A 13,150-nucleotide genomic window follows, 5' to 3' on the forward strand; every position below is an offset into this window, starting at 1 on the left:
TGTTTATCTTGGAGCAGACTGTGGGATCATGAAACTCATCACACATGTGAGCAAATGGGATGATGACTCAGTTCTCCAGCTGGTACCAAGCATCTTAGTTCTGCAGTAGGTCTCCAGCCAGCTCCTGAGGCTGCGCTGCCTGGTAGGGCCTCCTTTCCAAGGACAAATGCAGCAGCCAGAGCAGACAGAGGACTGGTCCAACAGGGAGAGCATCCCACCCAGCCTGGGGACTCCTGCCCTGCACTCCAGGCACAGCACAAGTCCTGGTACTGCCCACATCCACCCCCAGCCCAAGCACTGCCAGAGTGGCTGCCCAGGGGAGCAGTTCCCCAGCCAGAGGGACAGGCAGGTGTGCCAGGGGTGGAGAGCTCATCCACGTACCCATCCTGCCCTGACACATCTTCGTCCCTTCTACCAGCTGGAAACCCTGCAGCCCTTTGTCTGGCTCTCAGCACCCCAGCCTAGACAAGCTCTCAGAGCCAAGGCATCTCCTGTATGCCCGGAGCAGCAGCCACGGGGACAGGAAGGGTGCAGCATGGTGTCACTCACCTATCCCGCTGTGAGGCCTCCCTATGTGCTGTAGGTTCAGTCCTTTGTTCATGTCTAAGAGCCCGTTCTTTGGCCAACTCCCCATGGCAAAGCTGTACGCCTGGAAGAGAGAAGCAGAGGGTCAGACGGGTGCACAGCCCATGTGCAGACATGTTTTATATTTGCCCAGGCCTGGCTGCTCCCACGGCCAGCATTGAGTCTGTGTTTGCTATGTTCAGTGCAGCCCCATGCATCACCCTCATAGCAGCTCTCCTGGAGCCACCCGAACAAAGCGCCCTCACCCTGGCCTGCCACCCCTGATGCTCCTCAGAGAAAAGCTGTCCGGGGCCTCTGGTGGTGTCCTGAATAGGTGACAATCTCACAAGGTTTACTGGGTACTGTGGCAGATTGGCATCACTCAAGACCACCTTCACCACACTGGGGCAAGCTGGGGGCTGTGAGCTTGTCACATATGTCCCTGGGTTGCTCCAACACTGTGCCCCCATTGCTGCCTCACCAAGGATGAGGTCAGAAGCAGGAGTCAGGGGGGCTTGGAAAGGGGTGCCCACATCCAGGCAGTCCCCTTCCCTCCCTGGCAAGCATAGCCCTCCCAGCCTCCCCTTCCCTTTCCATCCCCAGACCCCAGCTGTGTCAGGGCTCTCCATCGCTGGGAGAAACACTACTGGAAGCCAGCACTGCTCACCCCACTGCACAGAGCCCACAGCCTGGCCGGCGGGAGCCTGCTCCATCCCAGCTGCATCCCCTGGCAAGGCTTCCACCAGGAATGAGGCAGCCAGGAGCCTGAGCAGCACAAAACCCCACCGGACAATGCACACATGAAAGCAGCCAGGACTCTGTGTCACACTCATGGCTGTAATTACAGCCTGACAGCCACGTATCTTCTTCATCTTGAGGAATTAAGCTCAGCGCCTCATTGTGAGCAGTAAGAAGGGTGCGTGGGCTTAGCGTCGCTCATGCTGGTGCTATCTCTGCTGCCGTGAGGGCCATTGTCCCCACATGAGATCAGGTCAATCCAGCAGCCCCTATCTCCCTCCTGCAGCGGGGATCATCGCTAACCACGGCCACAGCCACAGCACAGCAGGGCACCACCGACACCCTCCGCAGGCTGCGGACGCTGGGTGGGGGGGATGCTCTGCAAGTGCGAGCAGGGCTGAACTGGGCAAGTGGAGCTGAGCGGTGCGCCCCGCAGCCCACCACCCACCTGCCTGCCACTGGGCCCTGCTGCCAGTCCCTCTGGCCACTGCTACCTGCTGCTCTGCCCAGCACGGGCAGGGCCAGTCCCCATGTAGCCCCTGCCGCTGCAGCCCCCCCCCCCCCCCCCCAGGAGCTACAGGGCTTGAGGGAGTTAATTTGTTACTGGCCTACGTAACCATTCATGCTGCTTTGTTACTCCTGCCTTAGCAAAACAGAGGGCTCTGCAGATAATTAATAGACAGCATTGCTAATCCTGTTGGGAGATGATTAGCAATTAAAACTCCTAATTAAGTCTGTGCATAATTCACTGAAATTACACTTTGTGTACACAACGGGGAGGTTTCCTTTGCCTTCAACAAACATGCTCTGGCATCTTCATTGCCACGGCTGGGATGCAGGCTGGCTAGCCGCAGCACAGTGGGGAGCTGGGGTCTGTGGTCAGGATGGGACCCTGCCACCCACCTGCCGGGTGGCTCGGGGTGACGGCTGCAGTGGCTCCCCATGCGGCTCCCTCTCCTGGGCTCTGTCCCAAAGAGCAAGCCCAGGCACACTGCAGGAAGGTCCCCACGCTCAGCACCAGTGGGTCCAGGCCCAGGGTTGCCAGCAGTGGGGGGATATCCCTTGGGAAGGGGTGTCCCTGCATGCTTCCCGGGAGGACACACAGGCTGTCCCTGCATAGGGACAAGGAAGGCTCTGAGCTACCATATCACAGGCTGCCTTCCCAGCCCAGACACATCCCTTGGACTCTGGCCAGGAGCAACTGAGGGAGCACAGCAGAAGGCTGGCAGGATCCTGGGAAAGCCACCGCGACAGCTCTGGAAAGGCCCTGCAGCAGGGTGCTAGTGCCAAGCCCAGCCTGCCTCCCCAGGCTCCGCGGCAGCAGCATCAGCAGGGAGCCAGTGGCACGTGCCCTGGCCCCAGGATCAGCCCCAGGATCGGCCCTGGGCCCATCCCTGCCTCGAGTTTTGCTTTCCTAATCAAGGTCATTCGGTACAGCCACAATACCTGAGCAAACTAGCTAAGCAGCCGGGGTGGAAGTTGGCCTGACCACTGAAGGTCAAGTGTGCACTTATGCATATTCAAAGCTGCCTGCAGGATCGATCGGGTTTTAATTGTTTTTCCTGGGGTTTTGGAAGGAAGTGCCAGGGGCATTGATCAGTCCCAGATGAGGCCGTCCACACTTCAGGGCTGGCAGGGACCATCACTTTGCTGCAGGCAGCGGAAAATGTGGGCAGAGATGAAGGCAAGCCAGGGGAGAGGTCAGCCAGCCCCAGCCAGGAGGAGGAGCCATTGCTGGGCTGTGTTGGAAAATAAAGTTTTTTAATTAAAATTGGCAATTCTGAGCCGCCTGCCGGCAGCAGCCACACAATCAAGAGCGAGGAGCTTTGCTCTTTAATATTTAAAGACAACGTTTAATCTTTAAACAGGAAAGTTCTTCTTCTGACTGTTAAAGCGAGGCAGAAAGTGCCGGAGGCTCCCTGACACGGGGCTCCCCAGCCTGCTAGGGTGGCCATGGCCACCGGCTAGTCACTGGCTCCGCGCAGCCTCCGGGACACCGGTGTCACCCGCAGCCGCTCTCCCGCCAGCCCGTGCCAGCCCCGCGCAGCTGCCGGCGGCACGCATACCCCTGCCCCTTCAGCACTTATCCCCTACGGCGAACTGTGAGAAAGCCTGAGATGCCTCTGGTTCGTTCGCAAGCCAAAGGATTTAAAAAATGCCATGAAACCCTTTTTGCGAGGAAATCACACTAATTTGTCTCTCCCTTCGGTTCAGTCCTGGTGTTGCAGGGAGTGGGTTGCTCCCTTCTAGGTCAGACACTGAAGCAGGGCCAGGACCGTGTGGCATTTGATTTTCACCTTTATCTTTATAAATAAAAAATTCAGGTACCTTTTAAAAAAGCTATTTTTAAATAGTTTTGGTCAAAATTCTGATTTAGAGACAAACTCAATGCCTCTGATCTGCTAAAAACCACCCGAACGATGTTTGCAGAATAATTTTCAAGCAGCTTGAACACAATTATTATTTTCATTCATACCAGCTCCTAGAAAGGTCTTCCCTTTTTCCTGATTTTGTTTGTAATTCTATGAAGGCTACGTTTACCTCCCTGCCAATGCTGCTCTGAAGTCAGATGATTATTAATTATATTTATTTACTTATACAATCCCATAGGCATACGCAGCAGTTCACAGACAAATACCACCCTGGGTCCCTGATGTAGGGATCTCGAATCAAAGGTAAGCAGATACTCCTGTGATAAATGTGAGCTAACAGCACTAGGTGAGGAACGTACTGTGTTTCCATGCACAGAGCCAGCACCACGGATAATTCACACCTTGTTAAAAGTACCAGTGTGGGGACGTAGGTCCTTAGGTAACCCATACCTCACCTAACCGGCAGAAAATCCAAAAATCATTAGTAGGAACAAGACACGGGGTAGAGCAGCCTGGGGCATAGAGATGCTGCCTGCAAAGAATTGCAGCACCTGGGGCTGGCTTTATAGGGGTCTGAAACCATCCTCCTGTAGCACTGGGTCACAAACCTTCCTGGTGGCCATGACGCATCTGCCTCAGTTTGCAAAAAGCCTGAAACAAGAGCTCCACGGCCCATTCCTGGTAGTGCTGTGGGACAAGAACGGTCCTCTGCACTGGGACAGGAGCGCACGGAGGGCATGCCAGTGAGGCTGGGCAGTGCCATGGCGCTGCTTGCAGAGGGAAGAATACAGGATTTGCCCAATTTGGCAGCGACTTTGCCCCACCTGCCTTTGCTGCAATCCCAGTGCAAACCAGCAATGCTGGGGCTGGCAGCACCAACACAGCCATGTCCTGATGTCCCACTCCCTGGAGCTTGTTTGGGCTACACACCATGGTTTATAAGCTGCACAGCTGCAGCAAAGACATTCCAGGGGGTCAGAAAATTCTCAGAACTGGAACTTGTCAAGCTGATGTATTGATCTAAGTGGACTGAATAATGCTCCATCATTTATTTATGGGGAAGTGCCCGGCACACTTCACAAAAACTGGTGTTTGGCAGTCACATTAAGGCAAGATTTAACATCCTGCATCATGCAAACAGGGCACCTGTGCAGAGGTCAGGATGCTCACTTACATGGGGAGCCCCACAAATCCTTCCCACAGGCACAGGGATGGACAGGGCGGGTCCTCATGGAGCTGCCAGAACTCTGCTAGGGCAACGTGCTGATGCTGACAGAGCCAGCCATGTCCCTTCTGTAGGTGTTGATGCTGGGACCTGCTTGGCCAGCCCCCAGCCTGTCTGACCTCCACTAAAGCTGCCAGTGGCCCACTGCTCTGGGTGCTTTAGCTGAAGCGCAGGAGGGAAGCAAGGCTCTGGGCTTTGCGATGGCATGAGCAAGCTCACAAACCACAGCAGCAAGAACTGCCAGGACCAGCACAGAGCCTCCTCATGCCCAGCCCAGCCCGGCAACCCTGTCATTTTTCATGTCCCACCCAGAGGTTTTATCTGTTTCACCCTCCAATTGTAATTTTTATATTAATACAGGAACTTTTGGGCAGGGAGTTAATACTCCCTTTTGGAAAAAGTCCTCCTAGGAGCAAAGGAGCTCTGCGGTTTGAGAAGATGCTGAAGAGTGGGTACTAAGGAATAAAAAAAGTGGTGTTTTTTGCTGAAAGTTTCTATTAAGAATTCAAAAAAATTTTTTAAATAGATAGAAAGCATCCATAAGATCTCCCCAGCTGCCCTTGGCTTGGGCAAGCAGCAAGCACCAGCTGTGTTCTCCCAGGATCAGGCTGGGCGCAGCAGTCTGCCGATCGGAGCTGACCCCCCTGACGTTTCCACAATGGAGAAAATGACAACGACAGCAAAAGTGTCTTCCTCCTCTTGTCATATCACTGTGCACCGCGTCTGCCCAAAATAAGAATTTCCTTCTGACTCTCCTCATTCCACTGCTGCCATGATGAGATGTCAAGGTTTTATATTACTTCGTAGGGTGGGAAGAAAAAAAGAGGTCATGTCTACAACTAAGTGGGCTTTCAAACACAGCTTAGAATGTTTTCAGTGCCACCCAGTAACTGTAAGGTTCTGGGGCTGGGGGTGTCTTGGAGGCCATCCCTGAAAAGCACCCAGGACACTGGGGACTCCAAGGTGGTCTCCTGACACCCCATTTTAATTGCATGTCACTTCAGGGATGAGGTGGACATTTCTAGCTGGGATTTCTTGCCACGCAAACTTACTGGCACAACAAGGCAAATTTAACACCACTGAGGGCCTGACCCCACCACCAAATCATTTGGTAGCAAGGCTGCTGGATCGGGGCTGAACACCATTAAAGAAGAGGCAGGTAATGAATAAGCAGCTTGTCAAGCCCCAGCTGACAACGGCAGAGCTCCTCTGCCGCAGGGAAGGTGCCGAGGGAAGCTGCTCCGGTAGGATGGCGGCACGGAGCCTGGGATGGCTCAGCCCCGGCAGCACCGGAGCCTGCTACCCTCGCTGCCTGTCGAGAGACAGGAGCTAAACCCAGGTGTAACGGAGCTAAACCCAGGTGTAACGTGTCCCTTTTAAGCAGTTTAGTCAGAAGTGCTGCCACATTCACAGCTTTTCAAGTATTTTTAAATCACTTACAAAAGCAGGATTAAACGATCAGGAATTCCATTTAATAGGACAAATAAAGAAATAACAATCTACTCCATCAGCCCTGCGAAAGGCAGGTTTGATTTAACGAAAAAAAAAAAAAGTAGTATAAAAGAGGGAGAGAAAAAAGGAAAGGGAGGTGGAAAAAAAAAAGGATAATGTGTGTTTACTCAAGCAAAGAAAAAAATATTTAAGTGATGTAGGGGAGAAGATTGCGGTAACTAGTGAAGAATAACATCGTCTGCTTTGCTGTCAAATCACACAAGAATTTCAGTAATAGATTCTCATTCTGACACTCAATTCAATTCGAAGGTGATCCTGCTTTATCCCAACACATCAAATATTAAACACTCGTATTAGCCAGGGTGCCGTCGCCTTTCCCGGCTTAGACGCGGCAGGAAGCTTTTCCCCCTACTTTCTCTCACTCGCTATAATATTCTCAATGTTATCTAAACATGCCTTCATACACTGGGGTTCCTTATCAATCCCATTTGGGGAGGGGGGGGCCTGTACTTAAAATGGTATTAGTTTGGGGGGCTTTTATTATTATTATTTCCAAAGCTTTTCAATTTTGTGTGGAAAAAGCTTAGAAAAAAAAGGCGGAGGGAGGGGAGGCAGCGAGAGAGGGAGAGGGAGCGCGGGAGCGAGAGAAAGTATAAGAAAGGGAAAAGCAGCCAGCAGCTCTTGTTTGACTGATGCCTTTCAACAAGGGCAGTCTAGCTTGTCAAAGCCCGGGCTCGAGATGAATTGGCATATCTATTCAGCCTGCCTCTGGATGTCATGCAATACAGTTTCATATTCCCAGATAAGGCATGATAAGCAATTGCTGCCCTGACACCAACTCCATCCATCCCTGCCTTTCTGTCCACGTGTATTACAGATCTCTGCTGTGCTGCTAATAAGAGGCATTTAATTTTTACAAACACAGTGGCAAGAGAGGCCTCCGGACTGACCAGTACAGCATTTATACCATTCATGTTTAATTACTTTTTTCCAGTGCACCAAGCTCCCCGAACACTCCTGAGTGGCACTGGGTGCACGAAAACAACTTCTGCCCCATGTGGCACCTGCTGAAGCCTTGGATTAAACATCTCTGCTAATAATTAAGGGGTGGGGGTGACAAGAGTGGAGAGTGTTTGTCCTCTGCCAAATAAATCTGCGGTGCCACCGAGCAGGAGGCGGTCTGGCTGGGGTTTGGACATGGCAGGACACAGAAGGTGGGAGTGGTGCCCTTTCCCAGGGAATGTCCCTTTCCAGAGCACAAACCCTCCGAGAGCTGTTGGGGGAAGGAGAAGGGCTGACACACCGAATATAGGATCACCACGATGGGTCTGGCCCCAGTTAGGCAGAAGCTGGTGCTGCCCTTGGAAATTTCTGCCGTTGCAAGCACCATGCAGTGGGAGGACGAGATCTGGACACAATCCTCCCATGTTGCTGAAGAGGTGCTGGGACCCTTCCTGGTGCTCTGCCCTCTTCATACAATGGCACTCAAAGGTTTTTCAGACAACAGTGCCATACAGCCAGCTTCCCCCATGTCCCGGATGAGCGGGGAGCCCTTCGCACACAAGCCACCTTGCCAGCCCAGCCTGGCCCTGCCGAGCAACCTTTGGCAAGCCCAGCTGGTGTCCACATCACTCCATTTGCAAAGCTGGTCATTAAAACAGCCACATATTTATGCCTCACGTCAGGCAGTAAATTAAACAAAAAGATGAACGCTCTGTTTTTGGAAAGGTGAGTGCTGGGCACACAGGAGCTGTCTGGCTCTGCCCACCTTTGGGAAGTGTTTTACAGAGGTGAGGTGCCCCCAGTCCATGATGGGAAGGGGACAGATCAAACTTAAAGGAAGGCAGCAAGGTGTCAGATAAGATGCGGAGAATGCAGCATAATTGTATGTGTTTTCTCCTTATTAAAATAAGCAGCCCATGCCATCAGACCTCTGTCCATAGGAGCACTGCAAAAGGGAAACTGAGGCATGCAATGCCTGGCCCTCCTTCCCACCCAGACACACACCTGAGCATCCTCAGCTTGCCCATGTCCTGGCAATACCCCAACTCAGCCAAAGTCATGCAAATTCACTGTCAAAACTCCTCTTAACTTCAGAAGGGGCAGGATGGACTCTGAAGCCACCAACAGCCTCTCTCCAGGGTGCATGTGGACGCTGTGGCCCTGCTGGGCAGCAGGGAGGTGGCCCTGCTGCTGTGCAGGATTAGCTCGTGCCCTGGCTTAGACCGCAATAGAAACACACCAGCGTGCCTGACTCCGGAGTGTCAAAGTGCCAAGCGGTTTAGGCTTCACATTTCCCTGTGTTTGAACAAGAACAGTTTCTGCCTTGCTCCCAGGCTAGGGATTATCCTGGATAAAATGTTCTCGACTGCTGTGTGCTCTGCAGCTGGCGACACACTAGGTTAATGCCATGGAGACCTGGGTCAAAGCCCTGGGTTTGGTCACAAGCAAAACAAAGCTACAGGTCTGGGTCCCTGGAGGGCTGGGAAATAGAGCTGGGGTGTGCACAGCCAGTGCTGGCCCAGGAGAGGGGACAAGCAGAGCCATAAGCCACCAGGAAAGCAGCTCAAGGACGGAGGCTGCTGGCAGGACCCAGGGGTGGGGGGGGGTGTCTGAGGGCAGGGTCAGGCGGCCAAGCAGAGCATTGCAGCAGGAACCCAGGGGCTGCTGTGGAGACAAGAGGCTGGAGGCACACGTGCCCAGCACCTTTCCCGGTCTGGGACAAGTGGCCCTGCCCTTGAGCTGCAGGTCATGTCTGTTTGAACAGGGCTGCCTTCTCACAGTGTCCCGGAGTTTCTGGCTGCACTGCAGGGCGACCGAGACCCAGGCTGGGTTACGTGGATGTATGCAATCAGCTCCCAGCGCTGAGGTACACAGGCAGCTCCCAATTAGCACCTGAAAGGCAGAGACACACACCACATGGCAGACAGCTACCAGGGAGTACCTACACGAGGCTGATTTACCCCTCCAGCCTTGGGAAGGATGGGCTCACGTCCCATGGTGCTATCTCCCCGGTGCTGCCCCAGCCCCTGTAGAGCCAATTCAAGCAGGAAAGCAGGGCTAAGCCTTTCCCCACCACAGCACTGTGGCTGGCAGAGCGAGAAAGCTGGGTACGACACCAAGGAAAACCTGCAAACATACTTCAAGGATAATTCACGCAGCCACGGTTGCCTCTCCACACAGACAAGAATGGACTAGTGTGATTCTGGCTGCTCCTGGGGAAACTGGGGGTTCAGTGGGAAGGGGAAGATGCCTCCAACAATTCTGGAAAGCAGGCAAATGTTGGCACTACCCCAAAATCAGACCCACCATCAGCCCCTGCACACGTGAGGACAGAAAAGGGCAGGATGGGGCCCCAGCAGACGTGCCATGCTGCAGAGCCAAGCCATGAGGGCAGCAGCGAGGCGGGCAGGTCTCACCCTCCTTGGATTTAGCTGGAGATTAACAACCACCAAAGACAGCTCAGTTTTGCTGTACTACATGAGGGTGGGTAACCGTATACACCAGTCGCCCCCTTTTCTCTTTCCAGGGCCACAAACGATGGCTGCGATGCTCAGACATGCACCACAGTCCCCAGACATGCACCCCTTTAATCTAACCTCACGCCTTTCCCAAGAAAAGCTGGCACTGGGCTTGCTGTCAAAACCCTCAAGCCCTTTCAAAGGGGGTATTTTCCCCCCTCGATTTCTATTTTTACACAAGCACACAGTCGCCTCTCCCTCGCTCGCTGTTTAATTTCCGTGTGAGAGGGAAGCAGGTGCCCGTGCTCCCGTGAGCTCTCCCTTCTCTAGGTTTTTTTTCCCTTCTTGGATCCTGCCCCATTAGTTTAGTGCCCAGCCATCTGCGACGTCTCCTGTAATGCTGTCCCCCTTGTGTACCAGGGAGCTTTTCCATTAGTGCCTTTAATATTCTGACACCTTAGCACAGGCTGCTATTACATTCAAACACTGATCGCCCTGTGAAATTACATCGCAGGGCTTGCTAAAATGGAATTGTGTATAATCAGGCTCCTCCATGCACTGTCAGTCCCATCACAAATACAACGTAAAGCAGGCTTATGGATGGGCTTAGCAGCTGCTACAAGTGTATTTTTTTTTAATAGATGAAGTATCCCTTATTTAAAGCATTTCCTTAAGAAAAAAAAAACACCCAACAGTGAAAGACAAATCAACAGCTGCTGCACTATGTTAACCATACCACTGGTCTCTTAAAAACATGTTATTTACTAAGGTAGCTATCTGTTTATCTATAACTATATCAAACAGAGAAGGAGGGTGAGATAAAGATAGTTAAACAGACAGCTGAGGAGATATCTGCCACTGGGAAATAATAGCTAAATAAAAAGTACCATTATTTACTCCAGAGAGGGGAGGAGGGAGAGCCAGCGCTTTCCTCCCAGTGCCGCATCACCAGTAGCACAGGGCACGGAGCTGCTGCGGGAGCCTCCGGCTAACACGGGCAGCCCGTGCCAGCTTACACGTGCCCCAGCTCACCTGGCTCCAGCCTGCTCACCTCCCCACCACCCCGTCAGATAAATCTGGGAGGAAAAAACAGCTCAGGACCTAAGTTCCACACCTCTCTGGGGAGGCTGTGATGCAGGGAAGGTGAGAGAGGGCAGCGGAGCCGTGCTGCTGCTGGGGGCTGGCTTGGTGGGGCAGACCCCACCTCCACGCAGGCTGAGAGTGGCTCAAATTAAGGCAAAATTGGCCACAGCAGAGGGTCTGGGTGGTTTCTGTGTGGGTAGCACACAAGGGACCAACTCCCCAGCTCTTTTTTTTTCAATTCCAGCTAAGGAAGTGATGGTTTAGGACAAAGGTATTTCAGGGGGATGCAGGAAGTGGCAGGGACACAGGTGATGTGTCAGAGAAATGAGCTCCTGAGCTCCCCGGCTCTGAGTTCAAAATGCTGCCTCTCACCATGCCCTAAAGGTTATTCTGTCTGTCTGCTGTGAACTGTGATGGCACATCCGCACATCACCTGAAGGGAGATTTCCAGAGGCGCTGTGACCCTTCTGCTATCTCCTCCGAGAAGCCTCTGCAGGAATGATGAGATTGTAGCTCATTTCCACACACCTTGAAAGAGCTGGGCTGGATCAAATGTGCTGGAAGCAGAAGCAGCACATCCCTGGGACTCATCCTTACCTCCTAGCAAGAAGCACACTCTTGCTGTAACGGGCTAGGAAACTACGTCCACCCTACTGAAACATTGCCTAATGATGCTATGACACTGCCTTTCATCCTAAACCAGGATGGAAAAGCCAAAATACTGTCTTGTTTCACTGTGTGGCAACAGTTCTGCTTGGGAACCACAAAATAAAACCCAGTGCAGAACTGCTGCCCTTTGGAAAGGAGCAATCTATTCCTGTGTGAAACACTGATGTGACATTTTGACTCCATTTTTTCCACTGCAAAACAAAGCCATTTGTCCAGAGCAGACACTCCACTCCTTTGCAGCACACAGGGCATGTCTCAGCACACGGTGCTCTGGACATTTTTGGAAGGGACACATCTAGTGATGGTTCAGCCACTGTTGCACAAACATGCCAGACAGGGAGGATAGGATCATGGAGGACAGAAACCCATGGGCAGGTTACCAAGAGAAAAGTGTAGCGCTGGTGCTGTACAACTGCATGTCCATTCACACTGCAGGGGTGAGACAAGGCAACTTAACCCTCTGCTTTTCACTACCTGGCATTGTCAAGGTTTGGTGCTTGCAAGGTGGCAGCAAGGGAGGGGTGCTGGGTGACCAGCAGCTTCAACATCTCAGTTTCATAATCGGTTCCTAAAAACCATGCCCTGGAGGATGGGAAAGAAATCAGAGAGTGATCCTGCAGGACCTTCTCACCACTCCTATGCACTTGCCTGCACATCCTGTCACATGTATCTTTCCCTCTGCTCACATCCTACAACTCCTTTCACACTCACGTCCACCATGCCTTCCTGGGACAGATACATGACCTTCTCCAAAACTCACCTCTGGCACAATGCAGAGAAACTGGCCCATGTAGGACAGGCCAGAGGGGCATGGAAACATATGCTTTGCTCCCTCTTACCTCCTCCTCCCAAAGAGCAGACTCTCAGGAGCAAAACCCAATCTTTTGTATTTGGCACAGCACCAACCCAACAGAGCTGTCGGAGCCTCTGAGTGTTACCGCTCCGCAAGAACTGAATAAAACAGTTTCTCAGCATTCCCACAAGAAGCAAAGCCGCTGAGAGGAGAGGCAGCTGGAAGAGCAAGCGAAAGGCGAGAGAATACAATGCACGAGGCGTCAGGGAAAAGATCAATAAAGATTACAAGGGCAGCAGCCACGTCCTTTGCCCGTGATGGAGGCTCTCATGGCTGCAGTAAGGGAACACCAAGGAAAGTTAACAAGGCGCTGCTGCGCTGGTGCCTGGGGACGATACCTGTCTAATCAAAGGTAGAGTTTACACTGGATCATCTAAGCAGCAGCTCTTCCTCATGATTGTTGACTCAGGTCAGGGTTAAGACTGAGGAGGTTAAAGCGGAGGTGCCTCTAAGAGCTCTGATGGATGCAAACGCCAGGCAAGCAGGCAACGTGTGCGGACACAGCCTACTGGGGCAGCAGGCAGCAGAAATGAGGCTCCCCAATTTTAATGGAAGAGCAAACAGAAGGAGATGGTCTGAGGGACTGGGCAGCGTGCCATGAAAGAATTGATTTGGAGAGAGGTCAGGAAAGCGGAGAATAAAGGGACTTGAGAGGAGGACATGGCGAGGTCCTGAGAAGAGGTTATTAAAGGAGGCACAGGGGTATGAACTGCAGCAGCTCCAGCCAGGCAGG

The 13,150-nt window shown here is 52.6% G+C and overlaps 1 protein-coding gene across 3 annotated transcripts in view; it reads right to left on the reverse strand.

Annotated features, from left to right (window-relative positions):
- The window catches only part of ERI3 (ERI1 exoribonuclease family member 3), a 135,147-nt gene that overhangs the window by 38,172 nt on the left and 83,825 nt on the right, over positions 1-13,150 (reverse strand). For all 3 annotated transcript variants that reach the window (XM_055725330.1, XM_055725331.1, XM_027802696.2), the window contains exon 7: positions 550-649. In XM_055725330.1, the coding sequence (XP_055581305.1) occupies positions 550-649 (100 nt within the window). The remainder of the gene's footprint in view (positions 1-549; positions 650-13,150) is intronic.

This window comes from Falco cherrug, chromosome 12 (assembly GCF_023634085.1).
Source record: "Falco cherrug isolate bFalChe1 chromosome 12, bFalChe1.pri, whole genome shotgun sequence".
Classification (NCBI taxonomy): domain Eukaryota; kingdom Metazoa; phylum Chordata; class Aves; order Falconiformes; family Falconidae; genus Falco; species Falco cherrug.